This window comes from Petaurus breviceps, unplaced genomic scaffold (genome assembly GCF_028583685.1).
Source record: "Petaurus breviceps papuanus isolate PSGF00001 unplaced genomic scaffold, PetGlider_PUasm1.0 76, whole genome shotgun sequence".
Classification (NCBI taxonomy): Eukaryota; Metazoa; Chordata; class Mammalia; order Diprotodontia; family Petauridae; genus Petaurus; species Petaurus breviceps.
In genome coordinates, this window is record NW_027186473.1 from 6410958 (window position 1) to 6437100 (window position 26143).

Genomic DNA, 26143 nt, shown 5'->3' on the forward strand with positions numbered 1-26143 from the left:
TAAAAGCTTATCCTCCAGTTTAAAAAAAATCAACAATTATTGTCCTCATTTTAAAAAGAAACAAATTGAGTCTTCAGGAAGAGGATAAATTATTTTGTCCAAGATCACACAGGAGGATTTAAACTTTCCAAGTCCAATTCTTTTTTCACTACACAAATTTGGTGTTTTTAGATATGGAGAACCGATCACCTATTATTATTAACACTAATATTATTCCGATTCTATTTGTTAATGAATGATCACATATTAATGAAAGCAAGATAGTTAAATGTAATTAAGTTGTGGATAATCCAAAGAGCTATGAAGAATCCTATAATAGCCCTGAGTGGGGTACAGTTTATTGCCAATGCCATATAGTAAAAGTGAGTAATAAATAGTGCACTGGCTGTATCCCATTAGTGTTCACAAAATATAAAAAGATCTATAGCATGGCCCCCAGTGTATTGAACAGACTTCTTCTGCAGAAATTATGGGAGAATGTGGACAAAAGTTGCACAGGTTAAGAATGCTTTGATAAATTATAATTTGTATCACTAGAATGCCCACATCGTTAAGATCACAGATCATTCAAAATATTATAAGTTTTATTCTTGCTTTAACTGGTATAGGTCCCCATTATGCATAGATAAAGAAGACAACTACCAATGCCATCTCAATCATGTGTTTCTGGTGTCTTTTTTACAAGAGGGTAATCATTCTGTTTTTCTTTTCATATAATAAGGAACAATTAACCTCTCTGTTTTCTCCCACTATTACCATAAAGCCAACCATTTTCCTTTTCTGGTTATACATACCGTCAACAATTAATTTTACAAAAATGTCATGAAAAACAATATTCATTAATAACATACCATATCCAATAGACCTAGAATATATGTTTCCATTATACTTTGGGTGATTTGTTCTTGTGAGACTGTGGTGTTCCGTGACTCTCAGTGATTTAGCATATAGTATTAATGGGAGAATGTTATAGCTAGCAATTATAAAGTGCTTTAAGATATGAAAAATACATTTGAAATATTCAATTTTATCCTCACAACAATTCTGTGAGGTCTGTGCTATAATGGTTCCCATTTTACAGATGAAGAAAATGAGTGACTTGCTGAGGGTTACAAAGTTCAAGTGTCTGAGCCTGGATTTGAACTTGGGACCTACTCCCTCTAGGTTCAGGCATCTGATGATGTGTAAGTCACTTTAGTATCTGAGTCTCATGGAAGTCTCAGACTTAAAAAGACAAATTTTAGTTGACCTGGGCAGTTTGGGATTTCTAAGATCACTGAACAGTATTCCCAATATTGTCCATCCTAGTTCCTATATCCAACTTAATTCTAGATCTGTTCTATATTTATGTTATCATATGGCATTATGTATTTTTAATCTACCGCATTCTTCTATTGTATTTAGAGTGTTTTTGCGAACTACTTTGAACAAATATTTTTCTTTATTGTCTGAAACAAGATTTTATTCAGTCATTTTTCTTAGTATGAGAAACAAAAGGTGTCATGCTTTTGTAATAATAACAGTGACAATCACTTGATGAAAATAGTACATCTTCCTAAATTATCATGTTAATATTTCCTAATACATTTGAGATACCTGTAAATAATTTTAAATTCAGCTTATTTTAGAAATAAATTAAATTTTCAAATAATCTCTGTGATAAGTCACTTCAAATTAACACATTTATAAACTGCCAACAGGAAGAAACTAGTTGCTGAGTTGAAAATAATGGGAACCTGCTGGGGGAAATGACCTCATATGATGTAAAATTTCTCCCTGAAAACAAAGCCTGAACTTCTTCCACATATTTTAACATAAATCTTGTTCTAAGGATGCCGTATGGCCATGAATCATCCATTACCCTTGTGATTTTAGTGGACTACAAGTGCAATATAATGCGACAGTGTGATATAACAGCCAAGAAAGCTATTACAATCTTTGGTTGCATTAAAGTAGGTGCAGCATGCAGCATGCAGGCATTGATAATTTGACTATATTCTGGCATGGTCAAAGCAAACTTTGAATATCTTCTTCAGTTCTGACCACCACCACATTTACCCCCTGAACGCTTGCTCTTGGCTTTTATAGTCCTGATTGGTAAATACCAGCTATATCTAGACCTGGCTTCAGTCATACTTCTCCTCACTCCCCAGGTATCTTTTCATCAATGACCTTGCTTCCATGTATATGCACTCCTCATCCCACCCCTTGTCCATTTCTCTATCCATAGTCAAACCAATTTTGTCATGGTTCCTTCAAAGGGCAATTCACTCCACTTCCTTATGCCTGTCTTAACCATCACTGGGAATTTAACAACCAATATACCCTTCTCTTGCCGCGACTCCCCCATGTAGTTGATCTCACCCTGTCAGAACAAAAGCTCTTTGATAACAAAATCTATGCTTTCTACTTTTGTCTTTCACATTCAACATCGTGTTTAGCCATTGTAAGCATTTAATAAATAATTCTTCATTCATTCATTCATCTATCTATTCCTAAACTGGAATGTGGCAATTAAAGTGTAATCTAGGATGAGAAAAGTCTTCAAGCTTATGCTATATAAAAATTGATTGAAAGAAGTAAGGACATTTACTTTAGAAAAGAAAAAATATCAGGAGGAGAAGGGTTGGATTTTTAAAGACTAATAAATGAAAAAAAAAATGTTAGGCTTGTTCAATTTGACCCCAGAGGATGAAAATCATAGAGAAAATGAGTTGGCTTGATAAAAAAGAAACCTCCCTAACAAATAGGGAAGAAAAAATCATGGAATTATTTGCCTCTGATGGTACTGGGCTCCCCAGGCTATGTCTTCAAACCAGCACTGGAACACTTAAGGTCATCAGTATTGTGTTAAACATTGTTGTTCTGATCTCTGATGTCTCTTACAAAACTGAAATATGTCTTAAATTTCTTGCATTGAAATTTTTGTAGGTAACTTATTTGCCAGTTTTTCAGTACAAAATGTGTAAGAGGCAATTGCTTCAAAAAGGCTGAAAACAGAAAGCCAAGAAGCCTGGATGTTGTTGTTGTTTTTTTTTTTAAGCACTGTTAATTGTACCCTACCATCCTAGTGAGAGGGTGGGTATGGGCCAAGTGCCAAGAAAGGAAAATACTGTTTCCTTCCCTTAATTCTTTTAGTTTAAGTACAAAAAGTGTATACCTCTAAACTCCCCTCAAGGAAAACTGTAAGAGTAGTTAAGTAGCAATATGAAAATATAGAGGAACTATTGTCTTGCACAGATGTAGACAGATAAGACTCACAACTTCCCTAAAAACTAATCCCAGTCAGTCTTTCTACTTACTGCAAAACTTTTGTCCTCTACAAAATTCTTATTCCTATTTGTTAATTTGGTGGAGAAGTGGTCTTGGTCCTCAACAGCTATATGCCAATCATATACAATCTCTGGAAGATTCTACAAAGAATTCTAGCACAGGTCTCAAGAGGGTCCATGTGTAGCAGGACCAGTGAAATAAAATTCAAGGGAGCTCACACCCAGTGAAGTGATGATTGGGGATAGGGGTAGGTTGTTGATATTTGATGACAATGATGATGCACAGCAACTTTACTGTTCCTGTAAATATTTAAAATACATGGCCAAATTATGGAAGACATGGACAGCTCTAGTAGTCATACAAATCCACATACATGCAAAAAATGTCAACAACATCCTGATACCACTCTTGTTGACACTACTAATTCTACTCTGATGGAGATGCAGATGAGGGGGCTTTTATGGGAGGAGTGGCAAAAAAGATAACAATGAGGATACATATCACTAGAAAAAGAGGTGGCTGAGTAGGAAGTAAAAAGAGAAAAGAGTGAAAGGAGACAGCATATTAGGTAAGTCATTCATCAATAGCTTATCTGAACACATAGGCAAAAATGGTACAAGATGAGAATGGGGTGGGGGAAGGGAGGCTATGCATTTATGGAGAAGTAAACAACAGAGGTAGATACAGATGGAGATACATACTATAATATATAATACATGAATATCCAAATGTATGTACATCATAATAAACATAGACACAAAAATTCCTATTCATATCACCTCTCAAGGTTACAGGCTGCTCTCTAGGGTTATAAACTACATATTAATTGGTGGTTTTCAATGAGTGGAGGAATTTTCCATACATATACATTAATGCAAACACAGGAACAATGACTTTAACATTTTAATAGGCAACATGTATGCTCTCATTCTCTCAATCTACAGTGCCTGGAACATAGTCAGTGATTAATAAATGCTTATTGATTGATAGCAACAAAGAATCTTAGCTCTGATATTACTTGTCTACTTATATTAGCATGACTATCATGAGCTTTCAGAATGCAGGTTAAACTGCTCTACATTGAGAAGTGCAGGTTTCTTCCTATGCTTTCATTACTCAAAGTCAAGTAACTATTCCAACATCCTGATTACCTGTAGATTAGGGATGCTGAGAGCAGCATCCCAAGTATGATGACTGGTACTTATGATTAACTTAACTAAAGAATGTAAACACAAACATACACATATACACATGAATATTGGTGCAAGTATATACATTCCATATAATACACATCATATGTACATGTCATGCATATGTGTACATATAAAGCAAATAATTTGTTTCTTATTCAGTAAAAGACACTCCAAATGTAAAAGCAAAAAAGAAAGCATTTTAAATTGCTTAAATGCACACACCCACTACAAACTTTCCATTTTGTCAGGATAGCACATTCCACAGTTTAATTACCTTCTTACTCATGAATTTTTAAATGTTGAAATAAAAGATTTTAACTTAATTGCAGACATTGTAATTAGAATATTTAGTTATAATTTAGTCCAGCAACTTTCCTTGGACAATTAGAGTGGGTAATGATTTTGAGATAACAATGTGTGTGTATTTCATTTTTTTCTAATTGTCTTTGCTATGCCACTTTTTTCCTCTTAGGCTAATGTCATTATGAATATTCATCACTAACCTGAACAGGAATACTTGGCAGTTTAGGTCATGCTTCAAACTGTATATTCTGCACAAAATGAGAGTGCAAGGATGAATCTGATACAAGGGCCATCCGCTTTGTTCTGTACTTTATTTCAATGATAATTTTCTGTTCTGCAAAATTGCATTTTAGTGACATTAGCGCAGCATTTCATACACTCATTGACTCAGAACTAGAAGAGACTACAGAGAGTATCTATCTAACCTCTGTGTTTTACTGATAAGGAAACATTTTGTTTTTGAAAACTCAGCACAATATGTTGGAAAGAACTGTGGCCTGGGAATTTAAGAATATAAGTTCAGTCTTGGTAGTGCCATTAGTTAGCTGTGTCATCTTAGATAAATCCTTTTACTTCTCTTCACCTGTCTCTTCACCTGTCAAGTGAGGAGTTGAAGGAGACAGTCTTGGTCCTTTGTGGCTCTAAGAGTTGATGTATTTAAAGTAATATTCCTTTAATTTCCCCATACCTTCAAACCATTACCTTATGTTTATATACCAAAAACCAATTTTAATTGTTTTTCTTAGGCATACTATAAAAACTTTAACTTTTCTCTTTACTGATTTTCCTATTTTCATTTTATTGATATTAAGTGCCTTTTTGTTAAAGATGCACAATCATTCACTTTGGCTGTCATTTTCACCATATTTATCTCATTATAAAAGTCCTTAAGTTTCTTTTCCATAAGTATCCACTGCCCCAAAATGATCTCATGATTACTGTGACATTCTGCTCCCTTCAAAACTTACTGCACCTGCACTTCCACTCAATTGTTCCCTATATCTTATAAACTTTTAGACAACCCTCCATCTTTCACCAAGATGCTCTCTCAAAGAATATAGAAGCAAGCTTATACATTCTAGATAGGTTGTTTAAAATGTCACATTATCCCCAAATATCTTGTCAGACAAAATGACAAGATTACTAAAAGTGAAAAGGACAGGATGAAAAGTAAGGAAGAAATGGCACAATGCTAAAGCAAAAATTTTACCTTTAAATACATTAAATTGACACAAAATACTAAGTTGGCCAAAGTAAGGAATCCCATTCCCATAAAGACCAGCTATCTTCAATGAGCTCCAAAGTTAATAAATTCACATTTGACCCTGGCCAATTATTTTTCACATGCATGCCAATGATCTCCAATACAGAACTGGGAAAATATGATGATTCAATGATAAATAATTCCAACTATGGGAAAGAAGAACTCAATGTACATGTTTCCTTGAAAGTAGAATAGCAACAGCCTCTTTGCAAATGAAGCAATAATTTTCCTTCTTCTGAAGTAAACACGAATCATTTATGACACACTCATACAGCCTTGGTTTCTACAAACTGTCTTTACATCCTTCCATGTTCTATTTTGACAACAGTACCAGATTAATGATATTCCTCTGCATTCTATTATCTGTTGTTGCCATTTAAAAGTCAAACCTACTCTTCCCCTCAATATTCTAAGCTTACTTGAATATAACAAAACATATTTTGTGCCAAGTTATTCAGTCGATTTTTCTCATACTTTTCTGTAATTTCTTAAAGTAGATTTCTCTGGCAACAGAAATTTCAAGCTTGTAATGATAATGGTAAGTTGAAGATTTTCCCTATCCCTTAATAAGCCTAACTGAATTTGAGGACCTTCCCTGCTTTGAAAATATACTCTGCCCCCTAATAGGCTGAATGTGGTCACATGGAGTCTGTGGCCCACACCTTTTTACTTTCTAATTAGGCAGTGGGTCATGAGGATTGTGATGTCTCTGACCCTGGAGAAGGTTATATATACCTCTGAGGTGAGGTTTTGGGGCTGATTTTGGTAAGAGTTGTGTGATTTGGCCAGATGACATTCTGGGTAGCTATTGAACCCCCACAGCTTTGAAAACCCAGATGTTGGTGCTTCTCTCTCTGGTAACTAACTATGTATGTGATGGTCAGACAGCTAGAAGCCCTGTCTGTTTGTTAGTTTCTCTGTATTTTTGTCTGCTTGTAACTTCTGTTTGTTTTCTCTGAATTTCAGGGTTCTGACTTTCTCCTCTGACCTATGTAAATGAAACATGTTTGATTAAATTAAGATTGTTAATCCTTAGCAGCAGCTAGGTGGCACAGTGAATAGAGCACCAGCCCTAGAGTCAGGAGGACCTGAGTTCAAATCCAGCCTCAGACACTTAATTTAAAAAAAAAAACCACACTAGCTGTGTGACCTTGGGCAAGTCACTTAACCCCAATTGCCCTCCAAAAAGCAAAAAAAAAAAAAATGAACAAAATTTTAAAAAGATTGTTAACACTTTTTAAATTGCTTTCCTTTTGAAAAGCAGATCAAAGAACCTGTGCTGGCAGTAATCCTTGGTATGTGTGGTATCCTTGCTGCTACAGCCTATAGTGTCTCTGTAGTTTGAGCAGATCAACAAGATGATCAGTATTCATCCTTCCCTTAAAAGAAGATTGGTTTACCAATAAATATTCAACTCACAACAGGATGCATGTTCTCTTGCAAGTCCCAAAGTTTCTCCTTCAATAAAACTTTCTCTGTAATTTTCTATTGAATATCCATTAGTTATCCATATCAGAGTTTGAAGATCAGTCCATCAAGTAAATCCCTATCCAAAACTGAAATGACATGCTTATTCAAAGGCTAAGAAATGTCCAGATATCTCTTCTGTATTTGATAAAAATTCCTTTTCCCCATTCATTAATTTTCTAAGGTTACAAGTTATAGAATGCCTCACCTTATCTGTGGTCTTGTTACATACCACACTCATTCCCACATGAACTTTATTAGTTGTAACTATAAGTGGTTTTCATTAGTTAGAAGTATTCAAAATAGCTTGAAAAAGTAAATACAATTTCAATATTCCAAAAATTTCTTGAAATTCTAGGGTGTAGTTATTTCTGATTTGCTTCTCCATTTTATGTCCTATTATTTAGTCCTATTAACTAAGCTCCCAAATAAGGGACATCCCTACAACACCTTATCAGTATACCTAGTCATTGCTTCCTTAGGATTGTGACTCTGATAGTGTTTATTTAGTCTATTAAACAAGAATCTTATATAATCAATTGTAGGTCCTATACATTTTAAAATTGCTCAATTCAACAAACACAAATTACGTGCAAATTTTAAGCAAGACACTGCTGGGCACTAGACATGCAAAGTCTCAAATAAAATAGTACCTATCCTCAAAGTATTTACATTGTAATTGAGGGATATATCATATACACAAGTAAGTAAACACAATATCGTTCATCTTTTAGATCAAAGGATAAACCACAAATAGAATGTATATATAAAGTCATTTCAAGAGGGACAGAGTGCTAATAAATGACTGTTGGTGTTAGGCAAAGCCTTACATCAGAGGGGATAAATAATTTGTACTTTGAAGGAATTTTGAAATTCTATAATACAAATGAAGTAGTTGTGCATCCAGACAGACTTGTGGAGGCCCTTAAGGGATCTCCGTAGATATAGTGCTAAAGGTAGAGTCAAGAAGACCTGAGTTCTAATCTTGCCTCTGGCACTTACTAGCTATGTGACCCTGGGTAAGGCACTTAACCTCTCAGCCTTTTTTTTTTCTCTTTTGTAAAAGGAGAATAACAGCACCTACTACAGATGGTTGCTGTGAGGATCAAATGAGATAATATATATAAAACATTTTGGTAACCTTCAATCACTTTATAAATGCTAGTTTTATTGTTATTTTAGAAGTAAGATTTTTTGTTGTTTGCCTTTTTGCAAAGCCACATATGCAAGAGTCAGAATTTTCTCTAGTAGGAACAGCTACTGGGACACTTTAATTGAAACAGACAGTATATTAAGGTAATGTGAATTAAGATTATGTAAGTATTTGGGAGCCAGATCGTGAAGGATTTTAACTTGTAGCTAATGACCAAATACACAACATACATATTTATGTTTGTGTATGCAATATATGTGTGTGCGTATCTGCATATATGTATACATATATATGTACGTATATATACACACATATGCTTGCTTAGATTCAAATGTATGTTCACATATATACATACACTGTGTGAGAATAGATGTACATATATGTACATAGATATACACATATATGAATAAAATATATCTATATAATACTATATTATACAGTATTGTATACTATGTATTATGCATAGTGTGCAGAGTATAAATAAAATAAATAATATACACATGTGTATATATTGCATATATACACATTATTCATACATGGGATAATTGCATATATGCAATATATAATTAAAATAGATATAAGTTATAGATACATTCAGTGGTGTTTGTTTGATTGTCAACTTATTTAAAGTCCTTCACAATCAGTCTCCCATGTAATTTTCTTCATATTTATGTCTTATACCTCATCTTTATACACTTCCTTTTTCAACCAAAATGGTCTTCTGGCTATTCCTAATAATAGACAAAAATCTAATCTAATTTATGTTTCTGTACATACATAAATAATAGAGAAGGGAAGAGGAAATGATAGAAATAAAATTGCCTCTCCAAGGAAATAAATAATTATTACTAATTAATGCTATTAATAATAATTGTTAACAAATTGGAAATGGTTGCAAGAGATATAATGTTTAGGGCATACACATACCAGAAACTATGCCTGAGCCAGCTCAAACTATTGAGCCAATTGTTAACTTTTCAGTGTGAGCATGTATAGCTTCAAAATTAACAAACTCTCCAAACCAGGAGTTGATTTCTTATCTTTTTTATTTTTCAAGACTTAATGAAGTGATGGACAAAATGGTAATAATGCAGATTAAACTTAAACATGTTTCCTCCATACATTTTCTTTTCAGTTGTTAAACATTTATGGACATCCTGTTACTTAGAAGATATCCAGATATTCATGTCAAGCATGCATTTCATTGTACAGAATTGGAGTTCAGCTGGGGGAAGTGGGGAGGAGAAGCATTAGAACTAGATATGTTGAGTTGGGAATAATCTGCAGAGAAATAATAATCACAAAAGTGGAAATTGGTGAGCTTACAAAGAAACAGAGTATAAGTGAGAGCTGAAAAGAAGGCCAAGGACAGCAATTTGGGTTTTCACTCAGTGGGGAGGTAGTTAATTATTATCCAGCAAAGAATACTAAGAATCAAAAGAGAACAGTCATAGAAACTAAGGGAGGAAAGAATGTCCAGAAAAATATGATAGAGAATGTCAAACATTAAGGAAGTGAAAACCAATAAGAGCTGAGTAAATACCATGGGATATACCATTTGGGATCACTGGTGAACAAGGAAAAAAAAAGTGTCAAGTGAGAGGTTACCAGTTAAAAGGGATTAAGAAAAAAAATGAAAGATGAAGAAACATAGACAATGAAGAAACCCCTTTAAAGGAGTTTGGCTATGAAAGGGACAATGAGGTTTCACAAAATAATTTGAGGTCTAGGAGGCTATGGTGAGAAGTAAGAATTCCAAGATTCTTGATCATGAATATGGAAAGTCTTGAATAGTGTTAAAATCATGGTATGTTCATCTATGCATGAGCATGAGGGAAAATGAAGATGCAATTCACAGTTGTAGAGGTTGTTGTAGAACTAGTAGGCTGGGACATTTAAGGGGACAATGATATGTTTTGATGTTCTTACTGTAAGGGAAAGCATTGGGATGGTAAGAAAGACTGTAACTTAGGTACTGAACTCTTTAAATAAGAAAGAATAAGGTTCTGGAGGTGACTGAACCACTACCATAAGAATTTGCACTAGTACTAAAGACAGTCAGAGGAACAGAGGTAGCTAGTTTTGGTGATAAAAGGCCAGTCAAAAAGTGGCAATGGTGTGTACTCCCCTTTCCCCTCCTGAACTAGTATGTTCCAACTGTGCATGAGAGAAGGTGTGCTTAAACTGCAAAGCATGTACAAGAATCCAGAGTCCTTGGGGGATAAAAAGGCAGAAGTGGATTTCAGTAAAAGAATATAGAAAGAGTGCAAAGAAATTCCCATTTTCCGAGAACATCTTGCGAGGCTGTGCATATCCTGAAATGTTTCAAATGCCCCGTTACACAATAGCTAAATATATCTCCATTTGCTCTGCAATCTGGAAAATCTCCCTAGTCCACTGAGTGAAACATTAACCAGCTTGAGGAAAGAGGTAAATAAAATTCCTTGGTCCAAAGGGTAAGATACACTGAACACATAATCTAATATTACCAAAGTTATGTGAAGCTTGGATTTTTCATCCAATAACATTTGCTCGAATTCTTTCCTTAAATCAATAGTTGAGATAACTAGCTATTCCTTACTATCCAAACACTGTGCCAGATCTGGCATAGGATACATATTAAATTAGGTTATTAAATTTAAATGCCCATAATAGATTCTGGCTCTAATTTTAATGGTCCAGCTTGGAATGAGAGATAGAGATGGAGCCCAGGGACTTGTGGTAGGTATTAAACCCTCAGGCTTGTCATTTAGTCTACTTCCTTTATAAGGTCATCTAACAACTTCAAATAGACTCTCTAGTCTGACTGAATTATTGTCTCCTGTATATTTAGTATGGAAAACACTAAAACAATTCTGCTTTGAAGTATATTTGTTTATTCTCTTAGTACAGACAATTCTATCTTTCTATGATAGAAAAAAATAGACCACCTATTTATCTATGTCTATTACAAAAGAAATATGTCTATGTAAAATTTTCCTAATAAGTATGTCAATATATCTCTCTTCTCAGATTGTTTCCCAAGTAGAGGATGCTGAACTAACTCCAGAACTAATTCTTACAGATTTTTTCTAACTTTACCCTCAGTCCTCCCTGCTGAGTCACTTTACCATGTATTCTCTCACCAATTATACCTTATCAGACTACCGACTTGGATTACAACCACTACCTGCCGCCTTTGCTCTTAATCATATGATGCTAAACTGTTGGAGAAAACTGATAAAACAATGCTGAGTAGGTAAGATTTATGTTACACAATCTTAACTGAGGGCTCACTGTGCCAAAGCAATGCTTTTACAACTCTGTATTCTATTCAGTATCCCACTCACCATAGTGGTTTTTTCAAACATTTTTTTTTATCTTTCTACAACTTCCTGTGGCATCCTTCACCCACCCCAGTTGTTCTCTATCTCAAGTATCTCTGCCCTGCAGTACTTTCTCCACTTAGATGACAAAGTGATCTTTCTGAGGTCTGATCATGTCATTCCCTTATGTATGCCTTTCACAAATTAGTTTCAAACCTTCTGAAACTTTACTCCCCTTCATGAACTCTATGGTTGTGACCCACCTACACTGACCTTCTTGCTTTTCCTCATAGCTACCTTGGCACTTTTTCATAAGTTGTTCCCTGTGTCTGGGATTCACACTCTTCTCATCTCCACTTCCTGCACCACCTGGCTTCCTTTAAGACCCAGTCCAAAACCACTTCTCTAAAAGAAGGCCTTACTATCTCTTCTAACCAATCATATATTATTACCTTCCGTCAAAGGTACTATATATTTACCCTATATATATCTTGTATGTACATAGTTGTCTGCAAACTATCTCCCCAATTAGAAGCAAGGTCCTGGAGGGCAGGCACTATTTTTTCTTTTCTTTATATCCTGGTTCCTCACACAGTTCCTGGGACAGAGCAAGTATTTAATACATTCTTGTTGACTTGACTTGATGTGATGTTTCAGACTGCGTGAGGTAACTTCTTTTAAAGAGCATTTATCTAAATATATTAATTCAATCTGCATATAACAAGAGGAAGTGAGACACAGTGAAGAGATGTCTTGGAATGAATAAGATGCATGTTCAAGTTTTACCTCTACATTTTACTATCCATATAACTATGGAGAAATTAATTAAGTTCTTAGGAGCAAATAATATCAGTATGCTGACAAGTCATTTTTCATTTGGCCTGAAAAACAATACATCCTTGTACTACCATCAAAACATTTCTTAAAGACAAGAATTTAAAATAAACAAATACTATTGAAACAGTTATAATCAAATAGTTGAATCCAAATATTCTTTTAATAAAGGACTTACCATATCTGTGTCTGAGACAGGTCCAAAACTGGTCACATAGATATTAGTGAAGACTTCAGTAATGCTGTCTGATTTAATTAAAAAATAGTTTAATATTAATAATAAAAATAATAAAGGCAGAATATAAGGGTATATTAAGTATGATTAGTTTTGAAAGTTATGTCATAGTAGTCATATTTATATAAATTTCCACACATACATATGTAAGTGTATACATATATACACATAACAAATCCCTTCTTTACTTTCACAAACAATGCACCCATAAAAAGAACCATTCTGGTTGGATATTTAATAGGAGGCTATCTCAATTCTAATTATAAAATGTTTTTATAGCAGCTCTATTACACTCTGTTGCAGATCATACCTATTAAGTGCACTCTGTTTCAAGTCTGTTTCTCCATAATAAATAGCTCCTTCAGAAACCATCCTAAGAAAACAAGCTTACGATAAAATCACCAACAATGAGAAAAATAAAGCATACTCATTTGATCTTGATATTGGAAATTATCTCAAACTGATATATTTCCTCAGGAAAAGGATCTAGCATTATAAGTTAAAAATAAGTATTTTCCCTCCTTGATGTCTAAAAATGGACTATTAAATTATAAACAAATATGATTTATTGTACTAGGAAGTGATTTGTTATTTAGTAATATGCCATACATAAAAACAAAATTTTTATACTAATTGGAGAAAATTTCTTCTATGATAAACTGTCCTTTGAGCAAGAATGCTTTGAAAAATGAATTCTTAAAATCCTTAACTGATAACTGAAATGACTTTGAAAAGGTTTCTCAAGGTCTGAACAATATTCCTGTGCTCACTCTTAGAAAGAGTCAAATAAATGATGGCAGATTAAGATCCTATTGGGAATTTAAGTTTATGAGGTTTTAAGTGTTTTTTTTTTTGTGGGAGCTGGGGGGAAGGAATCTTTTCTTGGATTTTTTTCTCCAATTGTTACATACTTCCTATATTTTTAAGAATATACAGCATTCAAAAAGATGACCCTAATAGGCCCATCCTGAATTTGTCTGCAGTCAAGGTGAACATACTTCACTGAGGGAAGTAGATAATGATTTCTGTTTTGTTTTATTTTTTTTTTATATCTGACAGAAAGGACAGAAAGGTTTTTATGAAGAACTAAATAATTTCAATGCCTAGCACAATACTTTCTAAGGGCATAACAGTTAAATTTTTTTTTTATTTTTTAAAAATTCAGTAAGCCAAGATGGCAGAGCAAAAGCAGGGACTTGCTTGAGAACTCCCCCAAACCCATCTAAATAACAGTAAAAAAAGACTCTAAATAAATTCCAGAGCTACAGAACCCAAAAAAATGACAGAGTGAAACACATCTCCAGCCCAAGACAGCCTGGAAGGTCGACAAGAAAGGTCTATTGCACAGGGCTGGGAGCAAAGCACAGTCTGGCTTGGGCCACACAGGCACAGAGTTGAAGACGGCCTCAGGCAACTGAATCACTGGCAGCTCTGGCAGTTTACAGATTTCTCAACCCACAAATGTAAAAGACACATAAAAAGTCAGTGGGAAAACTCTGTGGGGCCTAGGTGAAAGAGAAGTACAGTCTACCCCAGGTCCAGGGCAGCAGAAATGGCAGGGGCTTCTGGAGCTCCTGACCCAGACTGTGTGGTGATTGAGTGACTGATCAGAGGTGAATTGCAGGGATCACTTTCCTGGTGCTGAGGCAGGATTCTCTTGCTTTGCTCTTCTTGAATCTGGTTACAGTCCTGGGTGGCAGTCAGGGCATGAGAAGGAGCACTGATATGGCAGAGCTGGTGGCAGTGGTGAAGAGAGGATTCTCCTCACAATTCCAAGGCAAAAAAGAGTGTTTAGGGTCACTCAGAGAAAAGAGCACAGGACAGGAAAGGAGTAAACACCTCTCCTTTGATTATACTACCTTGTAAGAGCTGAAAATTTATAGTTCCCTAGAAGTATCTCTGAAAACAGCTGCACAAAACCCTGAAGCTTGGGACAATACACCCATCCACACCCACATTCACACTGGAACAGAGTCCTACTGAGACATAGAGGTAGAAACTCAAGTATTTGGCTAAGAAAATGAGCAAATAGTGTAAAAAACCTAAGACTATAGAATCTTGTTTTGGTGACGTGACAAAGAAGATCAAAACATGCAACCAGAAGAAAACAACAAAGTCAAAGCTCCTACATCAAAAGCATCCAAGAAAATATTAATTGGTGAGAGGCCATGGAAGACCTTAAAAGGGATTTTGAAAATCAAGTAAAAAATTAGAGGAAAAATTGGGAAGAAAAATGAGTGATGCAAGAAAATCATGAAAAACAAGTCAACAGCTTACTAAAGGAGACCCCCAAAATACTAAAGAAAATAACACCTTAAAAATAGACTAACCCAAACAGAAAAATAGGTTCAAAAAAATGAGGAGAAGAATGCCTTAAAAAGCCGACTTGTCCAGATGGAAAACGAATTTCACAAACTTGCTGAAGAGAATAATTCCTTCAAAATTGGAGTGGTGCAAACGGAAGCTAATTACTTTATGAGAAATTAAGAAATTATAAAACAGAGCCAAAAGAATGAAAAAAAAAAGAAAATGTGAAAATATCTCACTGGAAAAACCACTGACATGGAAAACAGATCCAGGAGAGATAAAGTCATTATCAAAAATAAAGCCTAAACATTATCTTTCTAGAAATTATCAAGGAAAATTATCCTGATATTGTAGAACCAGATGTAAAATCTCCGAGATGGGCAGCGCTGGATGCCTTCTTTGTAGCCTTCTTCACTGGTGTCTTCTCCGCGGGCGCAGGCGCGGGGATGGCTGGAGGGGCAAGAGAGGTCTCAAAGACGTTCTTTCCACTAACTGGCCACGACAACCGCAAAGATAAGAGAAAACGAGGGGAAGGGCAAAGTAAACAAAAACGGGACAGCAGACAGTTGCGCAGACCTGGGGAGAGGGGCGATATATAGAGAAGGGAGCCGCGCTGGATTGGTGCGTTCTGCCTGCGCAGCCCGCTTTCTCAATCACCTACAGCTATTCTGCTCTCCTTGGCGATTGTGCTTCTTGCCCCTAAAAAAGGGGGAAAATACAACAAAACCCCGCACACAGGCCCCCACTTTCGGTCCAGAATTTAAGGGAGAAGCCTTGGGGTTCACGACCCGTGCATTTTCTTGGATCAACCTCAAATCGTAGGAGCCCAGCCTTTTTCAAGTCCCCCGCAAAACTCAGGTGAAATTGAGGAAACTCCTCCTGTTTCCTTTAAATTAGAAAAGTACTGCTTCGCTCCCAGGACACTTTTCTCCTGGGGACTCTTCTGCACAACCTTGGCTTCTCCTGCCAAATAATTTCTCTGCACATTTGCTCTGAAATTCCATTTCTCCAGGAGGGAAGTAACACACGCTTTCTGGTGATAACCCATAAAGAGGGTTAGGGTTGCTCTGGAGACTTCAAAGTACCAACACTCCAGGTCCTACCTAATGAATTGGACTCACGTCTTCTCAGTCAAAGAAAACTAAAGTTTATTAAAAGTTGCTTGTAATGAACACAGAATAAGTCTGTGCTAGAAAATTCTATGGTGCTCTCACCTGGAACAGTTTTTTTTTTTTTAAAGAAAAATAAAGTAGATACGGATGGACTTGATGACTTATAACAGTACCATGTACTCTGGATGTTTGATAGAAATTAAGTGAATTGATTTGAACTCTGGAGGTCACTTCCAGCCCTAATGTTCCCAGCATTCTGAAAAACTCAGCTGAGAGGCTTAAGGTGATGATGACAGCATTATTGCTAGAGAGTTTTATATAATACTTCTTGTTGGATTAGAAAGATTAACTTACTAGCCAATATTTTCAAAGAATAGAATGTTAGAATAAAGTAAGACTTTGATATTCTTAAAAGTAAAGTTACCACCATATAAAAAGAATAAGGAACACCGCTTAAAGAATCTAATGCTATCACATCTGGCCACCACAGTTCTAAATTAATAATGCAGCAACACAGAAATTCTTTCGAAAGTATGTTCTTTTTTTAAGCTGTATTACAAGTGAAAGTTAATAACATTCTTAGACAACCTACTATGATCTCAGGTCTCAAGCAAAGTAATTTTGGAAATGGTTCAAATATCAGTTGATAAATATAGGACCTAAATGTCTGACTGTCCATAGAAATCTAAAAAGAGCATTTATTTTTACTAATAAGGAATAACTGCAAGAATTTTAGGTGAAATAGCAATATAAAATGCATTTTCTATGACTAACCTTGCCCATGAGGCACATTTAGCAGTATCGCATATTTGCTTCCAAAGACATGTATTTATAATGATATTAAGTCAGAGAAGAATCTGTAATAGTAATAGCAAAAGTAATGTTCTAATGATTATACCAAATAATATGGATAAACAAGGAAGAATCAAAAACAATAGAACTCAATAACCCAATGCTTGATATAGGGGAAAACATAAATCACCTGGGGGAAATTTATTTGATAAAATTTTCTGCAAAAAATTAGAAGTACTCTGACAGAAACTGGGCTCAGACTGACACCTTACACCTCATTCCATATGTTCTAACTGGGTGACATTTTAATATTAAATATCAACGTAAAAGATGGTGGAGTAGAAGCACAAACTTGCATGAGCTCTCATTCCAATTACTTCCAATACATGTAAAAAAATGACTATAAACAAACTTTAGAGCTACAGAACCCACAAAGACACAGAGAGAAACAAATCTCCCACTGAAAGTCTCCTGGTAGGCCTATAGGAAAGGTCCATCTCAGTGTGCTGGGAGGCAAGCCCAGCCCCATATGAGCCATTCTTCTGGGTCCAGGGCAGCCCAGATTAGCGGCAGCCTGAGCAGACTTCAAGAGAGTGAATCACCAGCTACTGTAGCCTTTTCTAGACTTCTCAACCCATAAAGACTAAAGACAAAGTAAAGGTCAATGTGGAAATCTGTTGGAATGGGGGAGAGGGGATACTAAGAGTGCAGTCTGGCCCCTGCCCCTGGGGTGAGAAGCAGAGGAGGCACAGTGGCTGTGCAGCCCCACCACATGGCTACCTCAGGAGCTCCTGGCCTGCAGATTGTAGGGAGACCAAGTGACCATTCAGAGGGTAATTGGTTTTGCTTTAGCCTACTTGGGTCTGGATAGCTTTCTTGGGTGGTGGTCCTGGGTTGTGTGGCCAGTGTGCTAGAGCTTGTGGGGGCTGTAGAGAGGGCACTCTCCTAATAGCTCCAGTAGCTGCAAAAATCTCAGTGATTTGGGACAAACCTCTCTCCATTTTGTAAGCAGAGTTCTACCATGGGAAGGAGCTCAAAAGTTAAGTAATTGGCTGGCAATATGAGCAAGCAGAGGAAGCACAAATAGATCAGAGGCAAGGTCTTACTGACTCTACGCTCAACATTCTGCCCATATAAATTCTGACCATATCGACTCTTCTAATTTTGTAGTGAAATACAGATTTTGTTGTATGGTCATATTAGGATGTTGTACATTTTTACATATGGTGATTATGCAAGAAAACACAGGCAAAATATTGAGGTAAAATTCCAAGTATACTATGTCAGTGTCCAAACAGATATAGAACCAGTAGAACAGTGCCTGACATAATGTCAGCATAATTTTGCTGGGACAATTAGATCTCAAAAATGGATGACTTTAGAATACTAATAATCATTTCCTAGGGTGAATTCAGTAGGGTAAACTATGTTACCTGATACTGACTTTGTTGAACAAAAATAAAATCTATAAAGAAGCTAACAATTTTATTGAGGTATTCCCTATTAAAACCCATTCAAGATGGGTGTGCATATTGCCAGACCATTTCACTATCTGAATCCAGACAACAGACAGTTATCAAGAGAGAACAGCACAATTTGGGCAGTATGTCATAAGTATAGTTTGAAAGCTATGCTTGTAGACACTTCTCTGGCTTCACTATTAATCACATAAGTAGAAAGAATATTAAATATCAATTAGAAGATCTGAACTTGGGTGCCAGCTCTGCCATCCTAGATGTGGCAAACATGTTTGTTGAGTTGAGACTTAAAACCAGGATCTTTGATTCTAAATCCAATATGATCCTCATCATGCCATACTTTTTTCATATATTTAGGTTATATTTATCACATAATGCGGTGCAATATAGTTATCTTTGTGTTCTATTGTCAGGGTTGACTCAAATAATGCCACATGTCTATATCATCTATATTTATATCTCTATTTATACTTATATGTGTTTATAGTTGAATAAGTGGTGTTTTTAATGAATATAAACCATGTGGCACAGTGTTTCATATACAGTGGAAATTTGGTAGATATTTGTTGAATCACTGAATACATGAATGAATAAATGAGTAAATGGATGGATGGATGGAAAAGTAATGAGTAGGAAGTCTGCTGAAATTAATAATAATAACAAGATTACCAAAAGAAACTGAGTCTTTAAAAATAAAGTGACTTTTTATGGTCCCATACCTAGTGAGGTACAAATGTGTTATGGAGGTTTTTTTTTTTTTTATCTAATGTTCTTTACACTTCACTGAGTGGCTAAACTTTTGTACTAATTAGATCATTTCCAGTAGACAGTATATGGATATATTATGAAGTTTGCTAAAGTGCCATAGAGAAGAGTTTCATTTCTGATAACACCCAACTATTAGACAACAAAACTAAGCAAAGGGAAAATTTAAAGGAAAAACTGTTTTTTTTAATGCTCATCGTTAGCTAATTTTTTTTTCTTTTAAAACATGAGGGAAAAGAGTTCAACAGAATGAAAGGCTACTACACATGTGCAAAATCATGGAGGTAGATAAGAAATAAGCAGACTGGATTTTCTAGATTAAAAAAAAGTTGGAAGGGAAGTAATATGAATTACACCTGGAAAAATATGTTTGAGGCAGATTGTGATGAAAAGTAAATGCAAAGCTGAGGTGTTGACCTCCAGGAGCCAAGATAGAGCAAGCAGTAAATCACTGTAACTCTCCCATAGTCACCTCCAAACAACCATAAAATAGAACCCCAAAACAAATCCTGGAACAGCAGAACCAGGACAAGGATGAGGTGAAACAATGAGCCGCAGTATAGTGGAGAAGGCAAAAATCAGCATCAGGACCCACAATATGCCTCAGAATAACCAGGGGAACTGAAAGACTGCAGCTCTGAGACTACACCACTGTGCTTTAGTGTAGCCCCAGGTAAATAGGCACCCTCCAGCAGTCAGACGTCCATATGATGGAGCACAGACCCAGGAAAACAGGTAAATGCTAATCCTACAGGTGCTTAAAGCAAACAGGTAGCAGCCAGGCCAGCTAGCATTGTCCCTTCCACACTTCAGTATTTCTAATTTGGTATTTAATTGGGGATTATAAATTTGTTCTTTTTCTAGCTTTTTCAGTTCATGCTCAATTCATTAATCTCCTCTTTATTTTATTAATGTAAGCATTTAGAGATATAAAACTTCCCCTAAGAACCACTTTCACTGCATTCCATAAATTTTGGTATGTCATCTCATTATTGTTATTCTCTTGAATGATTTTAATTTTTTGCATGATTTGTTGTTTGATCCACTATTTCTTTGGGATTAGATTATTTAGTTTCCAATTAAATTTTAGTCTATCTTTCCAGAGCCCTTTATTATATATAATTTTTATTGCACCATGATCTAAAAAGTATGCATTTAATATTTCTGCCTTTCTGCACTGGATTGTGAGGTATTTTTGCCATAGTACAGAATCAATTTTTGTACGTGTGCTATATACTACTGAGAAAAAAAGGTATACTCTTTTCTATCCCCATTCAATATTCCCATATCTATCTTTTATAAAATTCTATTCATCCCTATAAATTTTTTTATTTACTTTGAGGTTAGATTTATCAAGTTCAGAGGAGGGAGGCTGAGGTCCCCCAAAAGTATAGTTTTGCTGTCTATTTATTCCTATAATTCCCTTAATTTCTCCTCTAAGAATCTGGATTCTATACCACTTGGTGCATATATATTTAGTAATGATATTACTTCATTACGTATGGTGCGTTTTAGCAGGATATAGTTTCCTTCTTTATGTCTCTTGATTTGATCTATTTTTCCTTTGACTTTGTCTGAGATTTGGACTGCTAACCCTATTTTTTTTTATTTTACTTCAGCTAAAGCATAATATATTCTATTCCAATCACTTACCCTTACCCTGTGCATATCCCTTTGTTTCAAATGTGCTTCTTGTAAACAAAATATCATAGGATTATGGTTTTTAATTCATTTTTGCTATCAAACTCCATTTTATGGGAGAGTTCATCCCATTCACATTCACAGTTATGCTCACTATCTGTGTATTTCTCTCCATCCTATCCCTCCCACCCTGTTTATGTTTTTCTTTCTCCATTCTCCCTTCCCCTCCTCAAAGGAGTTTTGCTTTTAACCACTGCCTCCCTCAATCTTCCTCCCTTTTATCCACCCTCTCTGTTTTCTTTCTCCTTTGTCCTCCTACTGACTGTAGGGCAAGTTAGATTCCTATTCTTAACTGAATGTTATTCCCTCCTTGAATCAAAACCAAGGAAAGTAAAGTTCAAAAAGTTCTCATATTCCTCCCTTTTTTCCCTCTATTATAATATGTTTCTGTGCATCTTCATGTGATATAATTTACCCTTTTCTGCCTCTTCCTTTTATCTCATTACAATCCCTTTGCACCCTTTAATTAGGTTTTTGTAATCACATCAGTTAAATTATGCTCATACCCTCTATCTATGTATATTCCTTTTAAATGTCATGATAACTATACAGTTCTGAAGATTAACAAATATCATTTTCCCATACGGGGATGTAAAAGTTTGTTCTTATTGAATAACAAGTTTGTTTGCTTGTTTGTTTTCTGTTTACCTTTGTATGTCTCTCTTGAGTCTTGTATTTGAAGATCAAATTTTTCATTGAGCTCTGGTCTTTTCATCAGGATGCTCTGGAAGTCCCTTTTTCATTGAATGTCCATCTCCTTGGCTGAAAGATTATGCTCAATTTTGCTGTAGTTGATCCTTGGTTGGAGTCCAAGCTCCTTTGCTTGAATATATATCAAATGTATCAAATTCCAAACCCTCTGTTCTTTTAATGTAGAAGCTGCATGACCATGTGTGATCCTGACTATAGTTCCACAATATTTGAATTGTTTCTTTTTGGCTGCTTGCAGTTTTTTCTTCTTGACCTGATAAGCCTGGAATTAGGCTACAATATTTTGGGGAGTTTTAAATTTAGGATCTCTTTCAGGAGGTGAATGATGGATTCTTTCAATGACTATTTTACCCTCTGTTTGTAGGACTTTGGGGCAGTTTTCTTTGATGATTCCTTGGAAGATATTATCCAGGCTTTTTTTTTCATCATCGCTTTCTAGTAGATCAATAATTCTTAGTTTATCTCTCCTGGATCTGTTTTCCAGGTCAGTTTTTTCCATTGAGATATTTTATATTCTCTTCTATTTTTTATTCTTTAGCTTTTTTACTGATTCTTGATGCCTCACAGAGTCATCTTTTACTTGCCCAATTCTAATTTTTAATGAATTGTTTTCATCAGTTTACTCACACAGAGTAAAGGTAAGGGGCTGGAATAGAATCTATTATGCTTCATAGAAGTAAAAATAAAAGCTGGGGTAGTAATCCTGATATTACACATAGTAAAAGCAATAATAGATTTATTTAAAAGAGACATGGAAGGAAACTACATATTGCTAAAAGGTACCATAAATAATGAAAGAAACTATAAGAGGAAGGAATGATCTACCTGTCAAATCTATGTGGAAGGGAAGAATGGGGTCTCAATTGGGGAAAATCATAAAATACAGTAATGAGTGAAAAGCCATAAAAACATGAACTCTGTGAAAGGTGTAAGTCCAAATATGGTGACCTATTAAAAATCACAGATACTGAATACACTGAGTCATAATTTAAAATACTACGATCTATGAAAGCCATAAAAAGAAAATCATGACTGTGCAAAATGATCAATACACGAACTTATGTTTGGGCAAAACATTGACTTAACTCCTGAGCTCATTACTAAGCAGAAAACCAAAATTATCTACAAATCAGTAGTGATGCACTCTCTACCTCCTCCTCCCTTGTTCTGCTTTTGTAGCAGCAAGCAACCTAGCATACCCAGGATGGCTGCTAGCACTTGTTCCTAGATCTGCTTTTCAAAAGGAAAGCAACACAAAATGGATTAACAATCTTGCTTTAATCAAACATATGTTATTTGCCTAGTTCAGAGGAAAAAAGGCAGCACCCCAAACTTCAGAGAATACAGAGGCTACAAACAGACAACAAAAATGGACAGAGAAAGAGATCAGCAGACAGGCTTCCAGCTGTCTGACCATTACATCCATACCTAATCAGTTACTAGAGAGGGATGCACCAACATCTAGGTTTTCAAAGCCAGGGGACTCAATGGCTACCCAGAGTCTCCTCTGGTCAAATCACACAACTCTTCTCAAAGTAAGCACCAAAGCAAAACCTCACATCAGGGTATATATAGCCTTCTCCTGGATCAGAGATCATCACAACCATCATGAACCACTTCCCAATCACAAAGTAACAAGATGTGGGCATTCCTGAAGAAACAAGCCTCATGCCACAGGCTACATGTGACCCCATTCAGCCTATTAGGGGGAAGAGTATATTTTCAAATCAAGGAAGTTTCTCAGAGTCACTTAAGCCTATCAAAGGGCCAAAGGGCAGGAAAGATCTTCAGATTCCTATTCCCATAACAGTTTTCTATAATTACCTGGGGATTTGGGGGTTTATAAGCAGGGATCCATTGAACTGTTTGTCTGCCACACCAGACAGAAGATTGCCTTATTTTTTTAAGTATTCATAATGATTAATTAAACTACTGCCTATTATCAATCTGGAGATACTTCTACATATGTTATCAAAAGAATACAGTTATGGGGAAGAGGGAATTCTGGACCTTAAAATTGGCATAGTTGGCAGGATACCAATGGAATGCCAAGGTAGTAGGGGTTAGGCTGGGGAGGAATGGAATCCTTGGGTTGCTTCTATGTGGAGAGTGGTCCATATTTGGATATGTATTTGGACTATTGCATAAGTATGGGGATACACTGAATATGCCAAATGGTGAGAGTCCCTCCTGATAGAATTATGCTCCATAAGGTTTGGAAAAGGAGGGAGAGAAGTAATTGCAAGATGGTGAGATGGCCCCTTTTCATAGTATTAAAAAAATCCATTACCAAGTTCCTAGATACAGAGGCTGAGAGTAGAAAGTTGATAGAGAAATTCCAGTTAGAAGAAACACAATGCTGGTTTTCTGGTTAGCCATGTTAAAGGGAATTAAACATGCATGCCAGAAAGCAACAAGGTGTGACCCTTTCCCCTTCTCTCCCTCTATCCCTGACTTATTGCAGCAGCCTAGGTTGGTGATCAGAAGAAAGAGAGAGAAACAGAAAACTATTTTCAAGGAAGTGAAGATTTTTTTAGTAGGATAAGAACTTGAAAAAAACAAGACATGTGCTGGCAAATCTTTCTGTCTTGCTAATTAAACCCCTAAAAGTTAAAAAAGTTCTTTCTCTAACTCTAAATTCCTGAACTGTGGCTAGGTTCTGGGGTGTAAAGGGACAGACAATAAAAAGAAAGGGAAAATTTTCCCCTCAGATCTAAGAAAAGAAGGTCATTTCACTGATTATAAAGAGATGGGCTAGAGGAATTTGTCAGTGAAAGTTCCAAGACTTGTACTTTGGAATAGAACTGGCACTTAACTAAACGGTTAATATAGGTTCCTTTCCTGACTCACAAAAACGGGAAAGGTTTATGTGAATCAGGAAACAACCAAAAATGATTGAGTTTGATTATAATATCTAGGAACAATTTAGTGAATCTTAAAAACTAAAATTAATATTGGTCAATTTAGAAATAACTTTTTCTTTAAATTCAGGTGTGTGTTAAAATCAGAAACTTGACTAAATTATATGAGACTCCTATTCATAAGGAGAAATCATAGAAAGTTATGGGTAAATTGATAAACTATGAGTTCTTTCTGAGATTGTGATAATGAGATTTGAATTAAATTAAAACATCTTTGGAGTGTGGTGACTGGGGTAGACTAAATCATAATATCACATTTCCACTTTTACAATCTTTTGCAGTGGATTGGTTGGAAATAGTGGACCTCTTAATATGAAGTGTTTGGAATAAATAGAATTTGTGTAAAATATAATACTAGAGTCAGTATTAAAATCATAACCCCAGATTCTGTGTAATGCTTTTTATACAACAGACCCAGGTAATTTAATTTATTCTGGTCAAAATTTGAGGGAAATATCTTTTTCCCAATTTGATATGTAAGATAAGTCAGAATTTTTATACTATTTGGTACTAATACAAATTGGTAAAATACATAAATCTGAAATTTGTCCACTGGGTGAGCTTAAGTATGTTACCTCATTTTACCTCACATGAGTCTAAAGTGACTAACAGTGCCTGGAAAAGGGCATACACTATAAATGTTAAATCTTACTATTACTTCCTTAATTAGATGTGACTAGTACTTAATGCCAAAGGTGATGAGATGACCAATTTTCTGTGTAAGATAATTTAGAAATACATTAAAAAGGATTGAAGTCACTTGAATGATAATGGGATTCTTTGAAGTTTCAAATATATAATGTTTCAAACTGGCAAACTTCTGTATAAGTTATGTTAAACAACTTTTCATAATTTGGATATTATTGGAGTATGAACTGAAAGAAACTAAACTATGACAAAATACTGTTCAAAACCAGTTAGGCTATTTTATTAGGCCTGCTAATTCTGTCTTACAATGTTTTATAACTGCCATTTAGAAAACTGGGTATTTTCCACCTTTGCCTGTAGTTAAGAAGTTGCATCCAAAATAATTTGGCTAAGTTATTTAGAGTTATGGTTTTAATGTTAAAACCTAAAATTGGTAATTGATTTCTGTGTGTGGAAAGGAGGGATAAGGTGAAAACCCATGGGAATGGGTCCTACATATTCAAAGCAATCTTCCTTGAGGTATGAGGGTGTGCAGCAGGGTTATTCTACTCTACCTTGGGGGAGAGGTGTCAAAGAGCACAATACATAGCAGTTCTAAGGGTAGATGAAGTGGATACCCCCACCTCCCCTCAATTAGGAAGACATCCAAGCTCACCTCCAATGTAGGGGTATAGAGGTTGA

The 26143-nt window shown here is 35.5% G+C and overlaps 1 protein-coding gene across 1 annotated transcript in view; it reads right to left on the bottom strand.

Moving 5' to 3' along the window:
* Positions 1-26143, bottom strand: part of GABRA2 (gamma-aminobutyric acid type A receptor subunit alpha2) — a 142300-nt gene that overhangs the window by 62874 nt on the left and 53283 nt on the right. The window contains exon 4 of the mRNA XM_069105173.1: positions 12971-13038. Coding sequence (XP_068961274.1) covers positions 12971-13038 — 68 coding nt within the window. The remainder of the gene's footprint in view (positions 1-12970; positions 13039-26143) is intronic.